At 43.2% G+C, this 17,465-nt stretch overlaps 1 protein-coding gene across 1 annotated transcript; it reads left to right on the top strand.

Annotated features, from left to right (window-relative positions):
• The first annotated feature begins 916 nt into the window (after nucleotides 1–916).
• COMTD1 (catechol-O-methyltransferase domain containing 1) lies at nucleotides 917–7,400 on the top strand. Its single transcript, XM_066324094.1, has 7 exons — nucleotides 917–1,036; nucleotides 2,316–2,440; nucleotides 3,437–3,542; nucleotides 4,321–4,439; nucleotides 4,705–4,759; nucleotides 6,165–6,298; nucleotides 7,006–7,400. The coding sequence occupies exons 1-7, from the start codon at nucleotides 955–957 to the stop codon at nucleotides 7,156–7,158; spliced, it is 774 nt and encodes a 257-aa protein (XP_066180191.1). The 5' UTR covers nucleotides 917–954; the 3' UTR covers nucleotides 7,159–7,400.
• The last annotated feature ends 10,065 nt before the right edge of the window (nucleotides 7,401–17,465 follow it).

Raw genomic sequence — 17,465 nt, 5'->3', positions numbered from 1 at the left:
ATGGCACTACTTTCATTCTACTCCCATAGAATGTCAGAATGATAGATCTCCATATTTTGCTTATGTTTTCCAAAACCCAGATACCACCACTACTTCACACACTGAAAACCAAATCCCCAAGCCCATCTTCCATCTTCCCCCAAAAGCCACAGAAGCACAAGTTTAGGCTGACATAAAAAAGATTACACTATCACTGTTTACGTTGTTTACGTATAAACCAATTGCCTCAGCAAAGGATCCGGTCAGGGAGGAGATCCCACAACAAGGCTGTTAAGCCGTGGCAAGGGCACTGCTCCACCTCGCCTGGAAAGCACTGCAAGAAACAGCACTGGAGGAACCCAGGCCCCATTCCTCCTCTCTTGGAAAATCTTCCTTGACCCCTTTCACCTGGAAATTCACAGGTCACAGGACTGAAATTCCAAAAATTTTACATGCTTTTTGACGAGTAATTGCTCACACCTCAGCGGCAAAGAAACATGTTCTAGGGAAAGGAGAGAACTCACTTCCTGGGCTAGTTGGAGTACCAAGCCTCTTACGAGCATATTTCTGTGACAAGCCCCTCCATCAGAGCCCATTACGAGCTCACACGACACGTGGGTATGTTTTAAAACGAAGACTGCGGTGAAGCCGTGCCAGAGCCGGCCTCTGAGGAGGCGATAGCACAAATCTCAGGTGCTGTGTCTTTGTCACCTTACACACCACAACCGAGTACGTCACCGAGAGGAAGGCGCACATCTCCCGCGGGCGACCCATCCTCTGGCCACCCCAGCCGAGCCCGGCAGCGGCAGGGCGGCGGGGGGACCGTAAGAGGCACCGAGCCCAGCCCAGCAGCCGCCGAGCCGGCAGCCACGGGCCGCGCGGCCCCGCCCTCCGGGACGGGCGGAGCGCAGAGCGCCGCGCCGCGTGTGACCGGGCCGGGCCCGCTCCTGCTGCCGCGGCGCTCCCCGCTCCGCAATGCCGCTCCTCAGCGTGTCCAAGGAAGTGGCCGTCGGGACGGCCATGCTGGGGGTCGCCTTCGCCACGGGTATGCTTGCAGGTAAGCGGCGTGCCCCGAACCCTGCCATATACACGGAGACGTGAAGGCTGCGCCTTCGTCGTGTCCCCGCCGGGGACGGGACGGGAACAGCGGCGCCCGGGCAGGTCCCTCGCAGGGCGGGCAGGAGTCCCCGCCGTGGGTGCAGCCCGGCGGCCGGCCCGAGAGCTGACCCCATGGGGCTGCCCTGCGGGCAAGGATTTCTTTTGCTGAGCTGCGGCAGTAAATACATTGATGTTCTTAGAGCCCAGGCCGCTCCCTGTAATCCGGCTACCTCAGTGTGAGGGCCGGGCAAAGGTCCCAGCGAAGGAGGACGCGCTCCCCGCCCGGTCCCCCGCCTGCGTTTGTTTGGGCAGCCCGGAAAGCCGGGGCGTGGGCCTCGTGCACAGCATTGTTCTCTGGTAGCAGTTTCGCTTTCATTCCCCGGGGGCAGAGGAAGAACGAGCCCACGATCCAGGAGGGGAAGGAGACTGGTGTTGGGCACTTTGTTACTTTGATTTAAGGCAAGTTGTTGAAATAATCTACATCTCTGCGTGATCGTCTGTAAAATAGAACCATTAACAGAAAATAAACCCCTCGAAATAAGAGTGTTCTCTAGTTGCAAACAACTACCAGATGTGGAAATGATTTTTTTATTTCTCCGAAATAGTTGATCCATTTGGTAAAAGAAGCATTGAGCATGAAAGCTGCAGTCAGTTCTGTATTTGAGTAGATGTACTAATCCCTAAACTTCAGCTTTCAGTAGCTACTTTGTCTGCGCAATGGTTTCATGCTAAACAAGCCATTGAGCAATACCAAATTTCCCCTGGATGAAGGGCAGGACAGTGTCATGAGGAGAGCACAGGGTTTGAGAAGACACATCAGCTGATGGGCCTAAAACCCTGCAGCCTCTATTCATCGGCAAAACAAGGGCCCCAGACTAAGAAAATTGTGCATCTCATTCATGTTTCTCTCTTTAAACTTGCCCTTTGAGTTTTGTTGGGGTTACTTCTCCTGTAAGATTATGGCAGTTTGTAGCCATCATATTGGCGATTGAACAACACAGTACTGAAGCCTTTCCTTTTCAGCCTTTGGAGGCCTGGGCTGGACATCTTAGAGGTGAAAAGGAGAAGGGGAAAAAAAATTATAGTCCACTTGGTTGGCCAACTATGTTGCATTTTCTATTTTCACAGTCATTTTATAGTGGAGAAGTTTTTAATCCTTGGGAATAATGCAATGCTTATTTTATTTAAAATGGCAATAACCAAAAAGTATAAAAGTTCTTCTTATTATATTTTTGTAGGTAAAAGATACCCTTCTTTAATTTTTGGGACACGGAGTGGTATGATTGAGAAGAACAGTCCTCTCCGGCAATACATCCTGGATCACTCTTTGCGGGAACATCCGATTCTAAAGAAGCTGCGTCTGGTCAGTATCACACACGTGTCATGCTGAACTGCTGGGCTCCTGGGCCCATCTCCTTCCTTTGTTTTATTTGCATACCTACTAGAGGAGCTTTTTTAACTGGTACTACCCAGACTCTTCGATGGTCCAGGCTGCCTACATGACTGTTTAATAGTATTGGCATACATTTTAGACATGTCTTTCTATCCTCGGTTCCCAAGGCCATGTGTTAGGGCTGCACTTGAGTTGAACTTGAACAGATGATTTCTGTTCATTTTGGTCAGCGTATAAGGAACTTGTAGCTCAGAGAGGTCATGTCCTGCATCAGGCTCCAGTGTCAGACGTGAGACTGGACATCCTGACTCAGGTTAGAATAATTTTAGGTGAGACAAACTTCTTGTATAAAAGAAATTAAATGCTAATTGCTGGAACAGGTTGGTTGAAATGATCCCTAGTAGAAGAAAGGAAATAGGAAGACATACTTTCTCTTCAACTCTCATGGCACAATGCTGCTTCTCCATTGCCCATTCCTCAGTTGTGAGAGCTCTTCCACCCTGGGATGGGCATAGCTTCTCCACATTTGCACTGTGTAGCCAGGACTATGTGGTCTGACCTTTGGCAGACATGAACCTAGCAGTTCATTAAAGCATTCTACACATACTGAAGGAAGTACATCTCTTTGTGTAAATTCACAGAAATAAAGGACTTTCACGGTCAAAGTTCCTCTATGATTCTTTGTTAGTTGCAGATATTGTTAAGTTTGCCACAGCCATGGTAACTCTGGAGCATATTACTGCTTTGAATATCCACTGCTTACGACACACATAACATCCTCCTTACTTATAGTTAAATTCAAACCAATTTCTGGCTTACAGATGGAGCAAAAAGCCATCTAAAATGAGAAGACAGAGGTATCTGTTTTCCCTGGAGTTTCACTAGGACTTTTTTCTTTAGGATATTAGTTTGGTACATTTGGGGTTTTTTTGATGTGATGTGTTGGATTCTTTTTTCCTTTTCTAGCTCACTGCTGATCATCCCTGGGGCAGAATGATGGTGTCCTGTGAGCAGGCTCAGCTTATGGCAAATTTGGTCAAACTCATTAAAGCCAAGAAAGTTATTGAAGTAGGTAAGAGTGACACTTTGTAGTAAAATAAAACTCTTGACTCTCATTCTCCAAATATAGCCATGTGTTACATGAAATATCCAAATACAGGAAGGCACTGCATAGCTGTCAGTAAACACGTGGGCAAACTACAGCGTGAAAAGGAGTGTCTGATTTGCACTTGGTTGCCACTTTGTCTAACTGTGCATTCAGTAGTTCTGGCATCCACATGGATGGCTCATCAATTCTGAGGCAATCTGAAAAACTGAGCTAAATAGATCTCTTGTGTCTTCAGCAGTTGCGGGACAGGGTGTATTCTGTCCTTCCTGTATCAGTTCCTTTCTGTATCAGTTGGAAGAAGATATTTTGCTGCACAGGCCCTGTATCAAATCCACTTTGCTTGATGCAGCTCTATTACCAGGATGTCCTAAAAGACAGACTGATGCTGAGCAGCCAGGTATGGCTTCCCACCATCTTCATTCTTGGCCTGGCTGTTACAGTTCCATGGTGTTTGGCTGCTCATCCAGTGTCTCTGGATTACACCTGCAAAACCAGACTCTGCCTTGTCTGTCCATGAACCTTTTGGAAAAAGCTAACATTGAAGTTTGCTAAAAGATGGATTAAAAAAAAAAAGTAAAAAATCCTCTCAACCTACCATTACATTAAAACGGATGGAAAAATAAAAAATCTTAACTGTCTGTTAACCAGTTGCCATCCTTAATTCCTCTGGGGATTTTATTCCTGAAGAGAGTCCTTTTTTTCACTATACAATAAGTGTTGATGTCTCTCATGATTTTCCTAGGTGTTTTCACAGGTTATAATGCCTTGAATATGGCACTTGTCCTGCCAGATAATGGCCGAGTTATTGCCTGTGATATAAATGAAGACTATGCCAAAATTGGAAGGCCACTGTGGAAGGAGGTAAGCACTATCTCCTGTACACGAAGGGGACAGCTGCCTTTATATGGGAGGAGATTTTGATATTTTAGACTTGCACATTCACACAGAAGTATCCTTATCATTAAAGAAGGATGATAGAGTTCCGTTTGGGAAGAAAAATAATTGGTGTTTGGAACCTAGAAATAATCGAAAAGCTATCTGAAACCCAGTCACTCTCTGAGTACAGCCTACTAACAGGTTATTTCTCGACCACTTTTCATCAACACTCTGTTCTTTTTCATCTTAGGCAGGAGTAGAGCATAAAATTGACCTGCGGATTAAGCCAGCAATTCAAACACTTGGTAAGTAACATGAAAAAACCAATTGTTTCCCCTTCCTTAGAAATAGAAGAAGGATACAATAGACCATCTATTAAAACCAAGTATGATTGTGAATGTGATGCCTTTTGCTAACAGTGAGGCAGCTTCTCTTATTAAAAAGTAAAAATCTTGAGGAGTTCACAATTTTCCTACCTACTAGCAGGGTGGAAGAAAATGCTTGTCCTGGGTAGTGGGCTGTACTGGTCACTCAGCTGTCCTGTCCATTGCTTGGTTTAACCTATCAAGTACTATTGTCAGCTGCTTCTGGGAAAGCTGATTAAAACAGATTAATTAGACAAAGCCAAATTTCTCTTACCATTGTCTATTCTAAGCAAGAATTCCTTTGTTAAGAGAGGAAGGGCTGAGGGTGCAGAAAAAATTCAGAAGCCAATATATAACTTAGGCTGAATTGTGTTCAGAGAAGTTCAAATTTAGGATGTGCCAAGAGCATTCAAGGCTATTAGTGAGGCAACGACTTTTCTCATTCGAGGAAAGAGAAAATGTGGGGCAGAGGAAATACTTATAAATGTTCTGAAAATGTAAGACATTTTCTAGGACTGGATGCAGAAGGTTTCCAGCAAAGGTGTTTGATGGATCCACAGATCCATTGATAACCTTGTATTACTTTGAAATCTATCCCTTCTAAAGAGGCAAATATAAGCAGTTTGCTGGTATGCACACTCCTTGGAAGTCTGTCAAACTGCCCTGTCCAGGCCCTGCTTCAGACAGAAAGATCTTCTGCTGACAGAGGCTAAGGGCAGGTTAGAGAGGTGGCAGAGGACCTTAGGAGGCAGCAATCACCTCCTCTGCAACTGGCAATTTGGAATTCTCAGTCAATCAGTTTCTTTAGGAGAAGTTAAAATTGAATTCTATTTGCTTTGGCCCAGAGAGTGACTACTTAGAGCATTTTTTTGCTGTAAATATATCTGACAGGGTTTGTTCATGACCCGTGTCATGGCACTTGATCTGCAAGGAGAGATTAGCATTTGAACATGTTTGTAAAGTGAGAAAAATTCTAATCCACTCAAGAAAACAGTTCTCAGCTCAAAAAACGCTGAAGGTGTAGAGTATGTCCAGTTTCAAAGTACTCGACTTGTTTTTACTGTACATTTCAGCAGTCCCAGCTGTATCCTTCAGGTTTGGAGCTACTCCACAAACTCCTAAGCACACAGAACTCACGTTAACTGCGTGTTTTATGGCATATATAATGTCTAGGTTGATTTCTGTGGGATAAGCTTTTCTAGTAATTACTTGTGGAGGAATAGGCTGCCTGGTCAGGCAGAAGAAGGCAGCAGAAAACATTTAATGAGAACTTTGACAAAAATGGATTACTTCCTCCTACACAGCACTAACCAGGGTGTAACAACTCACTTTGTTGCTCATCTAGATGAACTGTTGGCCAGTGGAGAAGCGGAAACCTTTGACTTCGCTTTCATTGATGCTGATAAAGAAAACTACAATGAGTACTATGAAAAATGCTTGCGCCTCATAAAGAAAGGGGGAATAATAGCTATTGATAATGTAAGTACTGCAGTTCTGGTGGTAATGCACAGGCAGTTAGTTACTGCTTCTGGCTGTGGGAAAAGAAAAAAAGTTACAGTAGAATTCTAGTAATGTGATTTCAACCCTGCAGTTGGGTTGCTAATTGTGAAGTGCTTGTCCCATGTAACAACAAAAAGAAAATTCAACATAAAGTCTTTAAGTAAGCTATAAAAAACACTAATAAAAACATAGACTTTTTTTGTTATTTGTTACAGAGGATGCACTGTATTGTTTTGGTTTGTCTTTTAGTGCATTTATACTATGTACAGTACTTAGACAAGATGATAGTAGCACTTGTAATCAGTAACTATTAATAAGTAATCAATTAATTACTTTTACAAAAAACAAAGGATGTTAAACTTTGGGCACCTTTGGCACATCCCCAAAGGATGTTAACCTTTGAGGTTATGGTAGCAGCCAATAGGAGCTCTTAAAAATACTCTTTTTAAAGACTCTTTTTTTTTTTTGCTTCAAATCTAAAGTAGAAGTACAGTTAAGAAAAGTTCTGTGGGCTCTCAATACCAGTTACTTATGAGAGTTCCATGTCAGAGACTATTAGACATTTGAAATACAAGAAATAATATCAATTCCTAAAAAATATACAGCAGCTTTTCCAAAGCTTCCTTTGTGGTCCAAGGACCACATTGGAAGAAAGGAGGTGCATCATATTTCTTTTTTTTCAATAGGTCTTTTGGAATGGAAAGGTGCTAAAGCCAAGGAAGGGTGACTTGGCAGCGCAGAGTATCCACCGCCTCAATGAGAAGCTTCTCAGAGACGCACGTGTCAATATCAGCATGCTCCCAATCGGGGATGGAGTCACATTAGCATTCAAGTTATAACTCGAAGAAGCCCAGCAGATGGGAAATAGCAAGCGGCATCAAATCATCAGGGAAAAAATGCAGGTGGAACAGTATCAAAAATTTAATTTAGCCTATATCTCTACTGGATGCCATAGTCTGGGAAAGAAGACTTTAGAAGCAACAGGATCCTATGGGCAGCTAAGTAGAAAAGAGAGATTTATTATGAGATCTACTATGGTTTCTTATTTTTATCATAATAAAGGAAATAAACTTACATGAAATTGTCCTTGCAAGACAGTGGCTGAAATATCCCCCTCTATAGATTGTCCAAGTGACTCAATACAACAAAGTAATTTTCTGTCCTAGAAGAGCCTCTTGAGCAGCAGAGTAATCAGTCAGTACCATCAAAAGGAAAAGAAGTGCAGTTTACTAATGTTTATAGCCATAATAGAAAAATGGATTTTTAATGAAATGGCATCAAGGAGATTGCTAGCCTTCTCAGACTAAATAAATTTTAAGTCATTCCTTATCTTTGAAGGGTACCACAGAATAAGCCTCAAAAAGACACCATCTGAAAAAAGAAAAGTTCTTTTTAAAAGCGTGCCAAAGGACAAACTGTATTCACAATACAGTAACTATTCTCTAAAACCTTTGTGCACAAGGACTGGATTTCTTTAACCTAGGTAAGAGTGCAGGTAGATTTTAAGTCAGAATGAGGAGAAGTAAATGGGCAAAAAGTAAACCAAAACACTTCACCCTCTTTCCTGTGGCCCTCCCTCTTGCCCCCTCAAAGAAGCAACTTGCTAGTTGCTTGTTTCCTAGAAAGTTGCAAGCACAGAGTATTGGTGGCAAGCCTATGGAAGGACTATGGTACTATGAGGATGCAATACAGCTGTTAACTGGCTATTCAAATCATTATTGCAAGCAAAGATTCCCTTTCCTAGGCAGCATGTAACAAAATTTCATCCTGCAATTCTTTATTACACATAAAAATAAATAAGAAATTGAAATTAGCATTTTACAGGCAAAAGCTTCACTGGTAACTGTTTTGGGGGACTGATAACACTGGAAGGGTATCATATGTATAGAGGAAAGAGAGTTTTGTGACAGCCTGAAGGGAAGCTGTATCAGAGCTAAGAGACTCCTTCATCTGTTTGCTTAAACAATGCATTTGAACGACTTGAGGGACGAAGATTTCAAGTCTAAGAATATTTAAAACTGTCTACTTGGCTCATATTTTTGAAATTTCAGCTGGGTGGCCTGGGTTCTGGTAAGGGGCAGAAGTTCAGAGCATGGCTCTTGCCTGTCTCAGACACTTGCCATGGTATGCTGTGGTGGAGAGCAATAAAGAAAGGAAGCATTGCCCGATGGCTTCAGAGTAGGGTTATGACCAAGGAAATCTCAATTCTATTTCTGTCACTTCCACTTAAAACCCTGATTCAGCAAAGCATATCAGGATGTGCTAAAGTACTTGCCTGAATTGAGGACTGACTGCAAAATCCATGTCTGGGAGAAGGCCAGGACAAGGTGTGTGTTGCCCTTAAATGAGAATTTTAATTGGGCATAAAGTTTGCCCAATTTCCTTTTCTGTGCACAAATTTACCCTCAAGAGCTTCAAACCTCTGCAGTCCTCAAATTTCTTCTCTGCATGAAAGAAATAACACCTTATTAAATTCTCAGTCACTATAACAGCTCTCAGATGGAGTGCCTAAAGGAATGTACAAGATCATTACACATTTGCATGCAGACCTTCTGGCCTTGTTCTACTTTACAATTTTACTTTGTTGGTAGGTACCAAAAGAATCCTAAGGGTTAAAAACACAAAATGGGACCCTTTAACAGCAGAGGCATCTCCTCAAATATTCCTGCTTTCAGAGGCTAGAGGCTGATAAATATGAGCAAGCCAGAAGCTGTTAAAAATATATACCCTCCCCTAAAAGCACCATGATGGCCTTTCTCAAACATGGAGAAGTCATTGGAAGATCAATCACAGACTCTACAACTGTTTTACTACTATTTTCCAAGTTGCAATAACTTTCTTAGTGAAGCTGAACCAAAAATGGGCAAGCACCTTTGCAAGAAACTGTCAAGTAAGACTTCAGCAACATTCAAAACTAGATACAAGCACTCATTAACTATGAGTTCAAAAACAACTATTCTTTGGTGGGACCTGGCAAAGTCCCCATTACCTATGCTAGAGGAAGACCTATCTGCCTGAGGCTGAAGCCATGTGCAGCAGCCAGCTAGCATTTTGCTTCTGCTTTGGACTCTGTTCCATTTTAAATATGCAGATCATAATGTGAGTATTTCATCAAACCCGTCTCCATCCTGATCACCTAATTACCATTAGAAAGAATAGCAATGTGTCCCTAAACTATAGATTGATGAGCCATCTGTAAGTGGAAACAAAGAGCAGAAGGAAGCTTAATTGAATCAAATATTTAGAATACATTATCTTGTAGTTACTCAGAAAACTGGCCTTCTCTTCAGGCTTCTGTCCTGTACATCTGGAATTCATCACTGCTAACTGCATTTAATCCCTCAACCTTACTATGAAGTGACTGCTGATAATACATAATTATGGCTTAATTTGAGTGGTGAATCAGCTATGGGGAATTTGTGGGGGCCATGAGAGTTTATATTTCCATTAGCTGATGGGAATGGACCACCCAATAATGCACTGCAGTCTGTCTCTAATGGAGAGACCATGTATAGAAGCCCATGGGTTTGCTGGGTCTGCTCACCCCTCTCAGGTAATACACCTGCCTGAGCTACTGCTCACGCTATAGAGGCTCAGGATTTTCTGCCCCTGGAGAGGAGCTGACCCAGGGGCACAGCTGTTGCCCAAACCTTCCCAGCCAGCTGTTCCTGCAACACCAACATCTCTTCTGCGTGCAAGGGAGGACCCCAGAGAGGCCAACAGAGGTGACAAATGTACAGCTGGGACTTGCTCAGATCCAAATGGGGCTGAAGGATGGGTCATTAAACAAAAAACAATAACAACAATGAAAAAAGATTTCCCCCTAATGTGGTAACTCCCAGAAATCACCATGAGAATTAAGGCATGTAATCCTAACTGCTGGTTGGGTATCTGAGTCCCTGCTCCAGATGCAATGTTCAAAATGGTATGGTATGGGGTATGGTATGGGGTATGGTATCTACGTGGGTGACAGCTAAGGGAACAGAAGACTTTTTAAGAGTAGGCTTTGCATCTCTACTAGCTAATTAAATGAGCAGGACTGAGACTAGATGCTCAGAAATCTAGGGAAAAGACTGCCGCCCAAAAAAACAGCTCATTGTCCAAGAGTAGACACAGGGCTCAAGGCTCGATTCTGCATTTTCAATGCTGCAGCTTTTAATCCTGGTGGGACATTGAGGACGAAGCAGGAAATATGCTCAGTCTCATGTTTTAAAAGAAAGTAATGGCCTAAAGAAAAACTGGGCTACTGAGTGTAACATAAATTACAGGCATTTGTTGAACCTCTGACACTGCTGTCACTCCTTTTAACAAACTCAAGTGGTTTTAATCTGTTTGAATTCAGTCACATTACACACAGACAGCATTTTCTGTGAATTGCTGCTCATGGAAGACAATTAGCAAACTTGTTACAAAGCCCTTAGGATACAGAGAAAGGAACATGAAGATAAACTTCATCCCAGCTCCTTCCTTTGAGGCATGAGCAGTTCCCAGAAACTTTTGCAGCTCAGATCTGAGGGATATGCCATATCTCAAGCACTGCAATCTTGATACTAGAGTGGCAACAGCAAGGGCCTTAACTGGCCCATTTTTGGTGATGTAGTAGCACAGAGGTGGCTGCATCCCTGGTTATGTTCTGTTTATCACTTGAAGAAATTGATCCTAAATGGTCATAATGTAAAAAAGCTGAGAGATCAGTACGGGTTTAAGAGATTTTTCTCCTTGTGTGCTGGGTTGGGCTGGAGGAGAGTTAATTTTTTTCATAGCAGCTAGTACAGGGCTATGTTTTGGGTTTGTGCCGGAAACAGTGTTGATGTTCCCCTCACTCCACTGCACTAAGGAACAGGCTGGGGATGCATGAAAAATTGGGAGGAGGGAGAGCTAGGCAAGCTGACCCAAACTGACCAAAGGGATACCACACAGCATCATGCTCAGCATATAAAATGGGGGGAAGAAGGAGGAAAGGGAGATATTCAGAATGAAGGTGTTTGTCTTCCCAAGTTATGTGTGGTGGAGCCCTGCTTTCCTGCATGCAGATGGGAAGTGGTAAATTAATTCCTTGTTTTTACAGCTTCTGCTTTGTTTATTAAACTGTCTATCTCAGCTTACAAGTTTCCTCACTTTTACCCTTCCAATTCTCTCCCCTGTTGCACCAGAGGTAAGTGAGGGAGCAGCTGTGTGGGGCTTAGTTGCTAGCTGGGGTTAAACCACAACACCCTGCTAGCTGAGATTAATGCTGCTTGGTTTTATCCGTCCCATCTACTGAAAGTGCACAGGTCTTCTCCATCATGGCACCGCCTGTGCACTAGCTTGAGAAAGGTGACCATGCTGAGTGGCTCCATCTCTTCCTCCAAAGAACAGCCAGACCAACACAGTCAAATAACCTAAAGCACCCTGCACACAAAAGATCTGGGCCCATCTCTGAATAGTTTGCAGCACATTTGATTTTCTTGCTCATCCCATGTTAATGGGAGAGGCAGCACTACCATGGCCTTCCCAGTATGAAAATGTGGAAATCACAAATACAAGAAGGGTCTTTTGGGGAGGGATTGCTGATGACATCCCAAACAAGGATGAGTGAGAGAATGACAAAGCTGATTTTTCTCTCTGTGAGCACCTAAGAGCTGGAAATGAACATTTCCTGTGACAGTGAGCACTGAAGTTTCTTCAGAGAAGCTTTAAGAAATTCTTTTGTTTCCTAACCCATCAGTTGCTCTGGTCTCTGGTCTGCCAAGCCTTTTCCCAGGGCTGTGGCATTTTCTGCTGCTGCATATTGTGCCAGTGATTTGCACTAGATGAAAAGGCTCTGCACAAGTATAAAGCATTACCTCTGCATAATTCTAATCACACAAAATTGGTCTCATGCATTTGCAGCTACTCGTGGTTTCTAAGTCACCTCTTTTATAATAATTTTTAAAGCAATGTTTTGAGAAAGGAAATGAACAAACATAAAACCTGCAAAAGAGGGAAATTAATGTGGGATTTCAGACAAGTTATTTATCTTCCTTTTTGGCTCAGTGCAATACTGTAGGGATAAGCACATAACTAGCTGCTTTAATATTTACTCCTATTATAAGAAAAATAAACATTGCTGATAAGTCACTGCTTTCCAGGATTAGATTTCATATTTTAGAGACTGCTTTAAATTAATGCAGAAGCAAACATTATCTTTTCTTCTTATTCATATATTTCCCTAATGAGTTCCAAGCAAATTGTGCCTACTTATATTTTATGATTTTAAATAATTAAAACATTTTATGGAGGCAACTAAAATTCTCCCCAGAGTTAGCAGAAAGATTATTGATTGAACAGATCTCAGGCTACAAGGAAAAAATTATTATTTAGTTTAAAGGCTCATAATTTTATTCCTGTTCACCTACTAAAAAACCATGAGACTGTGCATTTTTCCAGCAACCTTTTGAGTTATGCTGGGGTAGGGACTTGGGTTATGTTGGTGAGATGAAAGTAGTAACTTTTTGACATCATGAAATTAGATTTCAGAAGATAGTTAATGAGAAAGTGTTACTGCTGCTGTCACAAGTAAATGCAATACCTAAATACTGCACACCCACACAACACCACAGCATTCATTGCCCAAGATAAAGCCTTACTGTACATTTACAGCGCCAAGAATTTTAACCAAATCCACAAATACAAAACATCAACAGAAGAAATCCACTCTCAGAGAGGTCTGGTTGACAGGATACACAGGTTGTCATGTCATATGACATGGCCAGAGAAGTCCATAGGGTTATGGCTCAGATGTCACAACATCCAAAACCAGAAAAATACCCAAAAACAAACAAACAAAAGCAACCAACCAGAAAACACCCAAAACACCTACAGTTCTTAGCTCGAAAATGCTGATTTTGAGCATTATTTTTACCCTGCATTGCATGTCAGACTCTTTTGCTGGCACCAGTGAAATTCACACAGGCTGTGGCTCACAGTTCTCAATGTTTACTTCATAAGGTAAGTATTTTTCCATCTGCCTACCTATTTTTCCTGCTGCTGCTGCTATCTGCTACAAATCAAAACCTGGAAAGCCAGGAGGAGCAGGAACAGCTGCAACGAGCCAAACTGGAAAGCTTTGTCATCCAACAATGGACACCTTTGGATTCAAACAGAGCTGTAAAGACTACATGGGGTCAGGGAGAAAGGGGGCAATGAGAGCTCTCTGCTGCTCTGTGTGGAAGGACACACATCTGTCTCCACCTCTGGCAATGTTCAGCTCCACAGAGGCAAGAAAGGATCCCTCAGGTGCCTTCACCAGCTTCCACACAGCTACCACTGTCTTCCTGGCCATATCAGCTGAGTTTTGGCATGTCATTTCCAGTGTCACCTTCAACATCCTCCAGCCATCTAAACATCGGCTGCATGAAATGCTCTCCCAAGACACTTAATCCATCTTTTCTATCTAGTGTAATTAGTGGGGTCATTACAAAGCAGAAAGCCATAGTTAACTGTGCAACTATTGTGCCATCGTGTATTATAACGACAAGATTAACACAAGCTGAAAGAAAGAGCAGAGCCCTCCTTGGCTTCCTTTAAGCAGCAGAGTTAGATTATGTTCCAATGAGCCTCAAAGATATCCCCAGTGAGGAGGAGCATTAATTCACTATCAAAGCACAATTACAAAACAACACACACTAGGTCAAATTCCTGACAAAATGGTTCCTATACAAAAAACTGGAGTTTCTCCACAGATGTTTAGAGCCAGCTTCTATATCACTACCTCTGGGTCTTCCCACAGCTGTTACGGATTTTAGGCACGGTCATTTCTTGGGAGCTATTCCCACCAACAGGCCATAGTCCCTCTCCTCAGGTCAGGAGGACCATCAAGACCCCATAAGGTGTCCTGTGAGCATTGTGCCACAGTACCAAAGCTGAGCTCCCCTGGCCCTATTGAGGACTGCTGTATGGGATCAGACCTATCCTCACAGTTCTGAGACTGATCCAAGATACCAGTGAAGACCCACCCAAAGGAGGCAAAAGCACAGACACATTTAAATAACACCCAGAGACCCAGCACTTAAATTCCTTCTGTCATTACAGAAGGTGTCTCAGGTACCATCAAGCCCATCTCACGCCCCTCTCATGCAGCTTTGGTTACTCGGACGGCTGCTACCAAGTTTTCCTTTCTTGATTTTCAGTGTTGTCACCCACCATATACTGATTCACCCTTTAGCTCAAGCTTAAGTTCAAGTGTATATTTAAACTTCTAGACACAGACTATGATAAACTCTTAACGAACACTTTAGACATGCAGATAGGGTGTGTCTGCCTGTGGACCTTAGGAACCATTCATGGTCATCTTTACAAACTACACTAAAACTACATGATTAAGGCTGCAAAGCTAAGCACCTACAGTGTTGCAAAAGACTAATCAAACTTGTACAAGCAATCAATTTTGACAGCCCCTATGACATGTAAGCATTATAATATAATTTTAATTTTGTGATCAAACACTTCTGCATTCAGCCTTTGATGTGGTCCTTCCTGACCTTACTGAGTTTCACATTACTTTTTTTGCCTTCAAGCTAATAAACTGAGAACCTATAAACAGGAAAATAGCCGGCTTTCAGCAGTCTGTGCTAATGGAAGATTCCTAGATCTCAGAAGGGCCAAGCAGCTTTGGTCACAATTCTCGAACAAAAGAAGTAGACAAAATCAGGGAATCACCAGCAGAAGTTACAACTGCCTTTTCTGTGTTTAATTATCTTAACTTTCTGCTTTGGGTTTATATTACTTCATAAAGAAAATTGGACTGTGACACCTACAGGAACACCAAGTAATTTCAGGTAACTCCCTGTACTTTTTCTCCAAGGGATTAAAGGCTGTAAGTCAAAGGAAAGAAAAACAGAGCAGAGGTAACAACACATTCTCCACGGTTATCCTGTAAAGGAAAGTTTAAAGTTAGAGCCCTTCTTCTGGAAAGTTCACATTTTGGATGCTTCTCTGCTCCTCCTCAGCTGTTCTCTCCCTTGCTGCTATGCAGGCTGAGGTCTTTGTGCCTGTGAGCCTGCCCTCAGGTACCCACCAGCTGCTGTGCAGGCGGCTCAGCCCACAGGCCGAGGCAGGCCTGTACCCACTCCCACCCAAGGACAGCACAGCCGCACTCCACGGTGTGGCCACCAGGTGCCCCAGCCCCACCAGCCCAGGTACACGTGACACACCACGTTTTTAATTCACGAAATCCCAGACAGAAAGGTGAGCGCAATCTCAGTTCATGAACGAGAAACATAATCAGCTTAACACACAAGGTTTGTAAGGCAGTGGGCACATGCCTTCTAGGAGCTCTGCTCTCTCTGCTCACCACTGACTTATGCTTTGCCAAACCCAGAGAAGAGCCAAGAACACTACCTCACATGCACTCCTCTGGCATTGGGGTGTGCCACAGGTTAGGAGGAGCTGTGCCCGGGAGAAGCTACTACTAAAAGACTGTGCTGGGACTCCATGTACATCTCTGCTACAGCAGCCCACACAGAAAAGGAAATATTAGAAAATGGAGCTCCAAGCCAGATTGTTTTGAAAAAGAGAAGGTGTTTTAGGTAGGTTGTGCTGTGTTGGCAGAGAGCCTATCAAAACTGCTACATCAGTGCTCACTCATTAACTCACCTTATCATGGGCATGATAAAGCTAAACCAGGGGAGCTTCAGGCTATTTAAATTAACTGCAAACAATTTCAACACCAGCTCACATATTCTAAATGCAGAGAGGACCTGTGCTACAAAACATTAAAGCTCACCCAAAAGCCTACCAGTCTTGCACCAGGACTAAATGCTGAACCAGATTTCCTAAAGTACTTCAAAAGATTAATACCAAAGTAAAATATTTTCTCAAAGATTCAGTGGAAGAAGATCAGCCTTCTAAGACTGCAATATTAGCCTCCATCCATAGCAAATTACAGCACCATGAAGAAATATTTGTGAATTGTGGTTCTCTTAGAAACATTTCATAAAATATTGATCCCTGAAACATAGACACACACTCACCTAGTGCCATCTCTCTCAGGGCAAATTCTGCAGCTGACAGCATAGAGGGCCACCACTTGTGCTTACCACATCCAGGGAATGTCTGTCAAAGCTGGTTCTGTTCAGCCCAGCAAATGAACCTCACAGGTATGACAGCAAGAGCTGCTGCAAACTCCATCACAGTGAGCAGGCTTCTGTCAGGGCTAAAGGACACAAAGTGCACACCACTACTAAGAGAAAGCAAAAATACTCCCTACCCTGCTCCCCAAAGCACATGCTGACAATTAGAGAAATTAAAAAGACACTGGGTGTTTCCTGTGAATAGTAACAACCCACCTGATCCACTCTACAAGGTGCCAAGGCAAAAAATTCACCACAGCTGTCAATTTGGCCTGGGCCCAGGCTCAGCCCCCTGCACCAGGGCAGCAGGCAATACACCCATTTCTCCAACTACCCAGGAGCTGAGGGGTTCAATACAACTGACAAAGAGGTGTTTGCATGCTCTGCTTGAAGGGAAACAAAGCCCCAAGGAGGACAAGGTGAGGCAGCATTCAGGAAGAGGCCATGGGGAGCCCGGGACAGCAGTTGACTACCCAGCACCATGGATGCACTAGTCTTCTGGTTTTGTCCAGGAAAGACAAATTTTGTATGTCCATGAACAGAATGGCCCAAACAGAAGTCTATGTCTGCGCTCCATCCTCAACTGAAATATTCTGCACAGCAGCTTTCTAACAGCCCTCTGTGTGAAGGGGTTGGTGGTACAGTCACTCCTCACAGCAGCACTAACCACTTCTGCCCCATGGCACTAGCAATGCAAACAGCAAAGACTGATGCTTCACCACAGCATCACACAATCAATTAGGTTGGAAAAGGCACCAGAGATCATTGAATCCAATCTGTGATCAAACATCCCTGTATCAATTGAGTCACTGAGTGCAGTGTCCAATCTTTTCTCAAACACCTCCTAGGACAGACCCTCCCTGGGCAGTCCATTCCGATATTTAATCACCTTTTCTGTGAAGATACTCCTCCTAATGTCTAAGCTAAACCTTCCCTAGTGCAGTTTGAGGCTATGTCCTCTCATCCTGTCACCAGTTGCCTGGGAGAAGATGCTGACCCCAACCTACCTACATCCTCCTTCCAGGTAGTTGTAGATAGTGATAAAGTCACCTCTG

The sequence above is a fragment of the Sylvia atricapilla genome, chromosome 8 (genome assembly GCF_009819655.1).
Source record: "Sylvia atricapilla isolate bSylAtr1 chromosome 8, bSylAtr1.pri, whole genome shotgun sequence".
In the NCBI taxonomy this organism is placed as follows: Eukaryota; Metazoa; Chordata; class Aves; order Passeriformes; family Sylviidae; genus Sylvia; species Sylvia atricapilla.
This window is presented reverse-complemented; position numbering and strand designations above follow the sequence as displayed.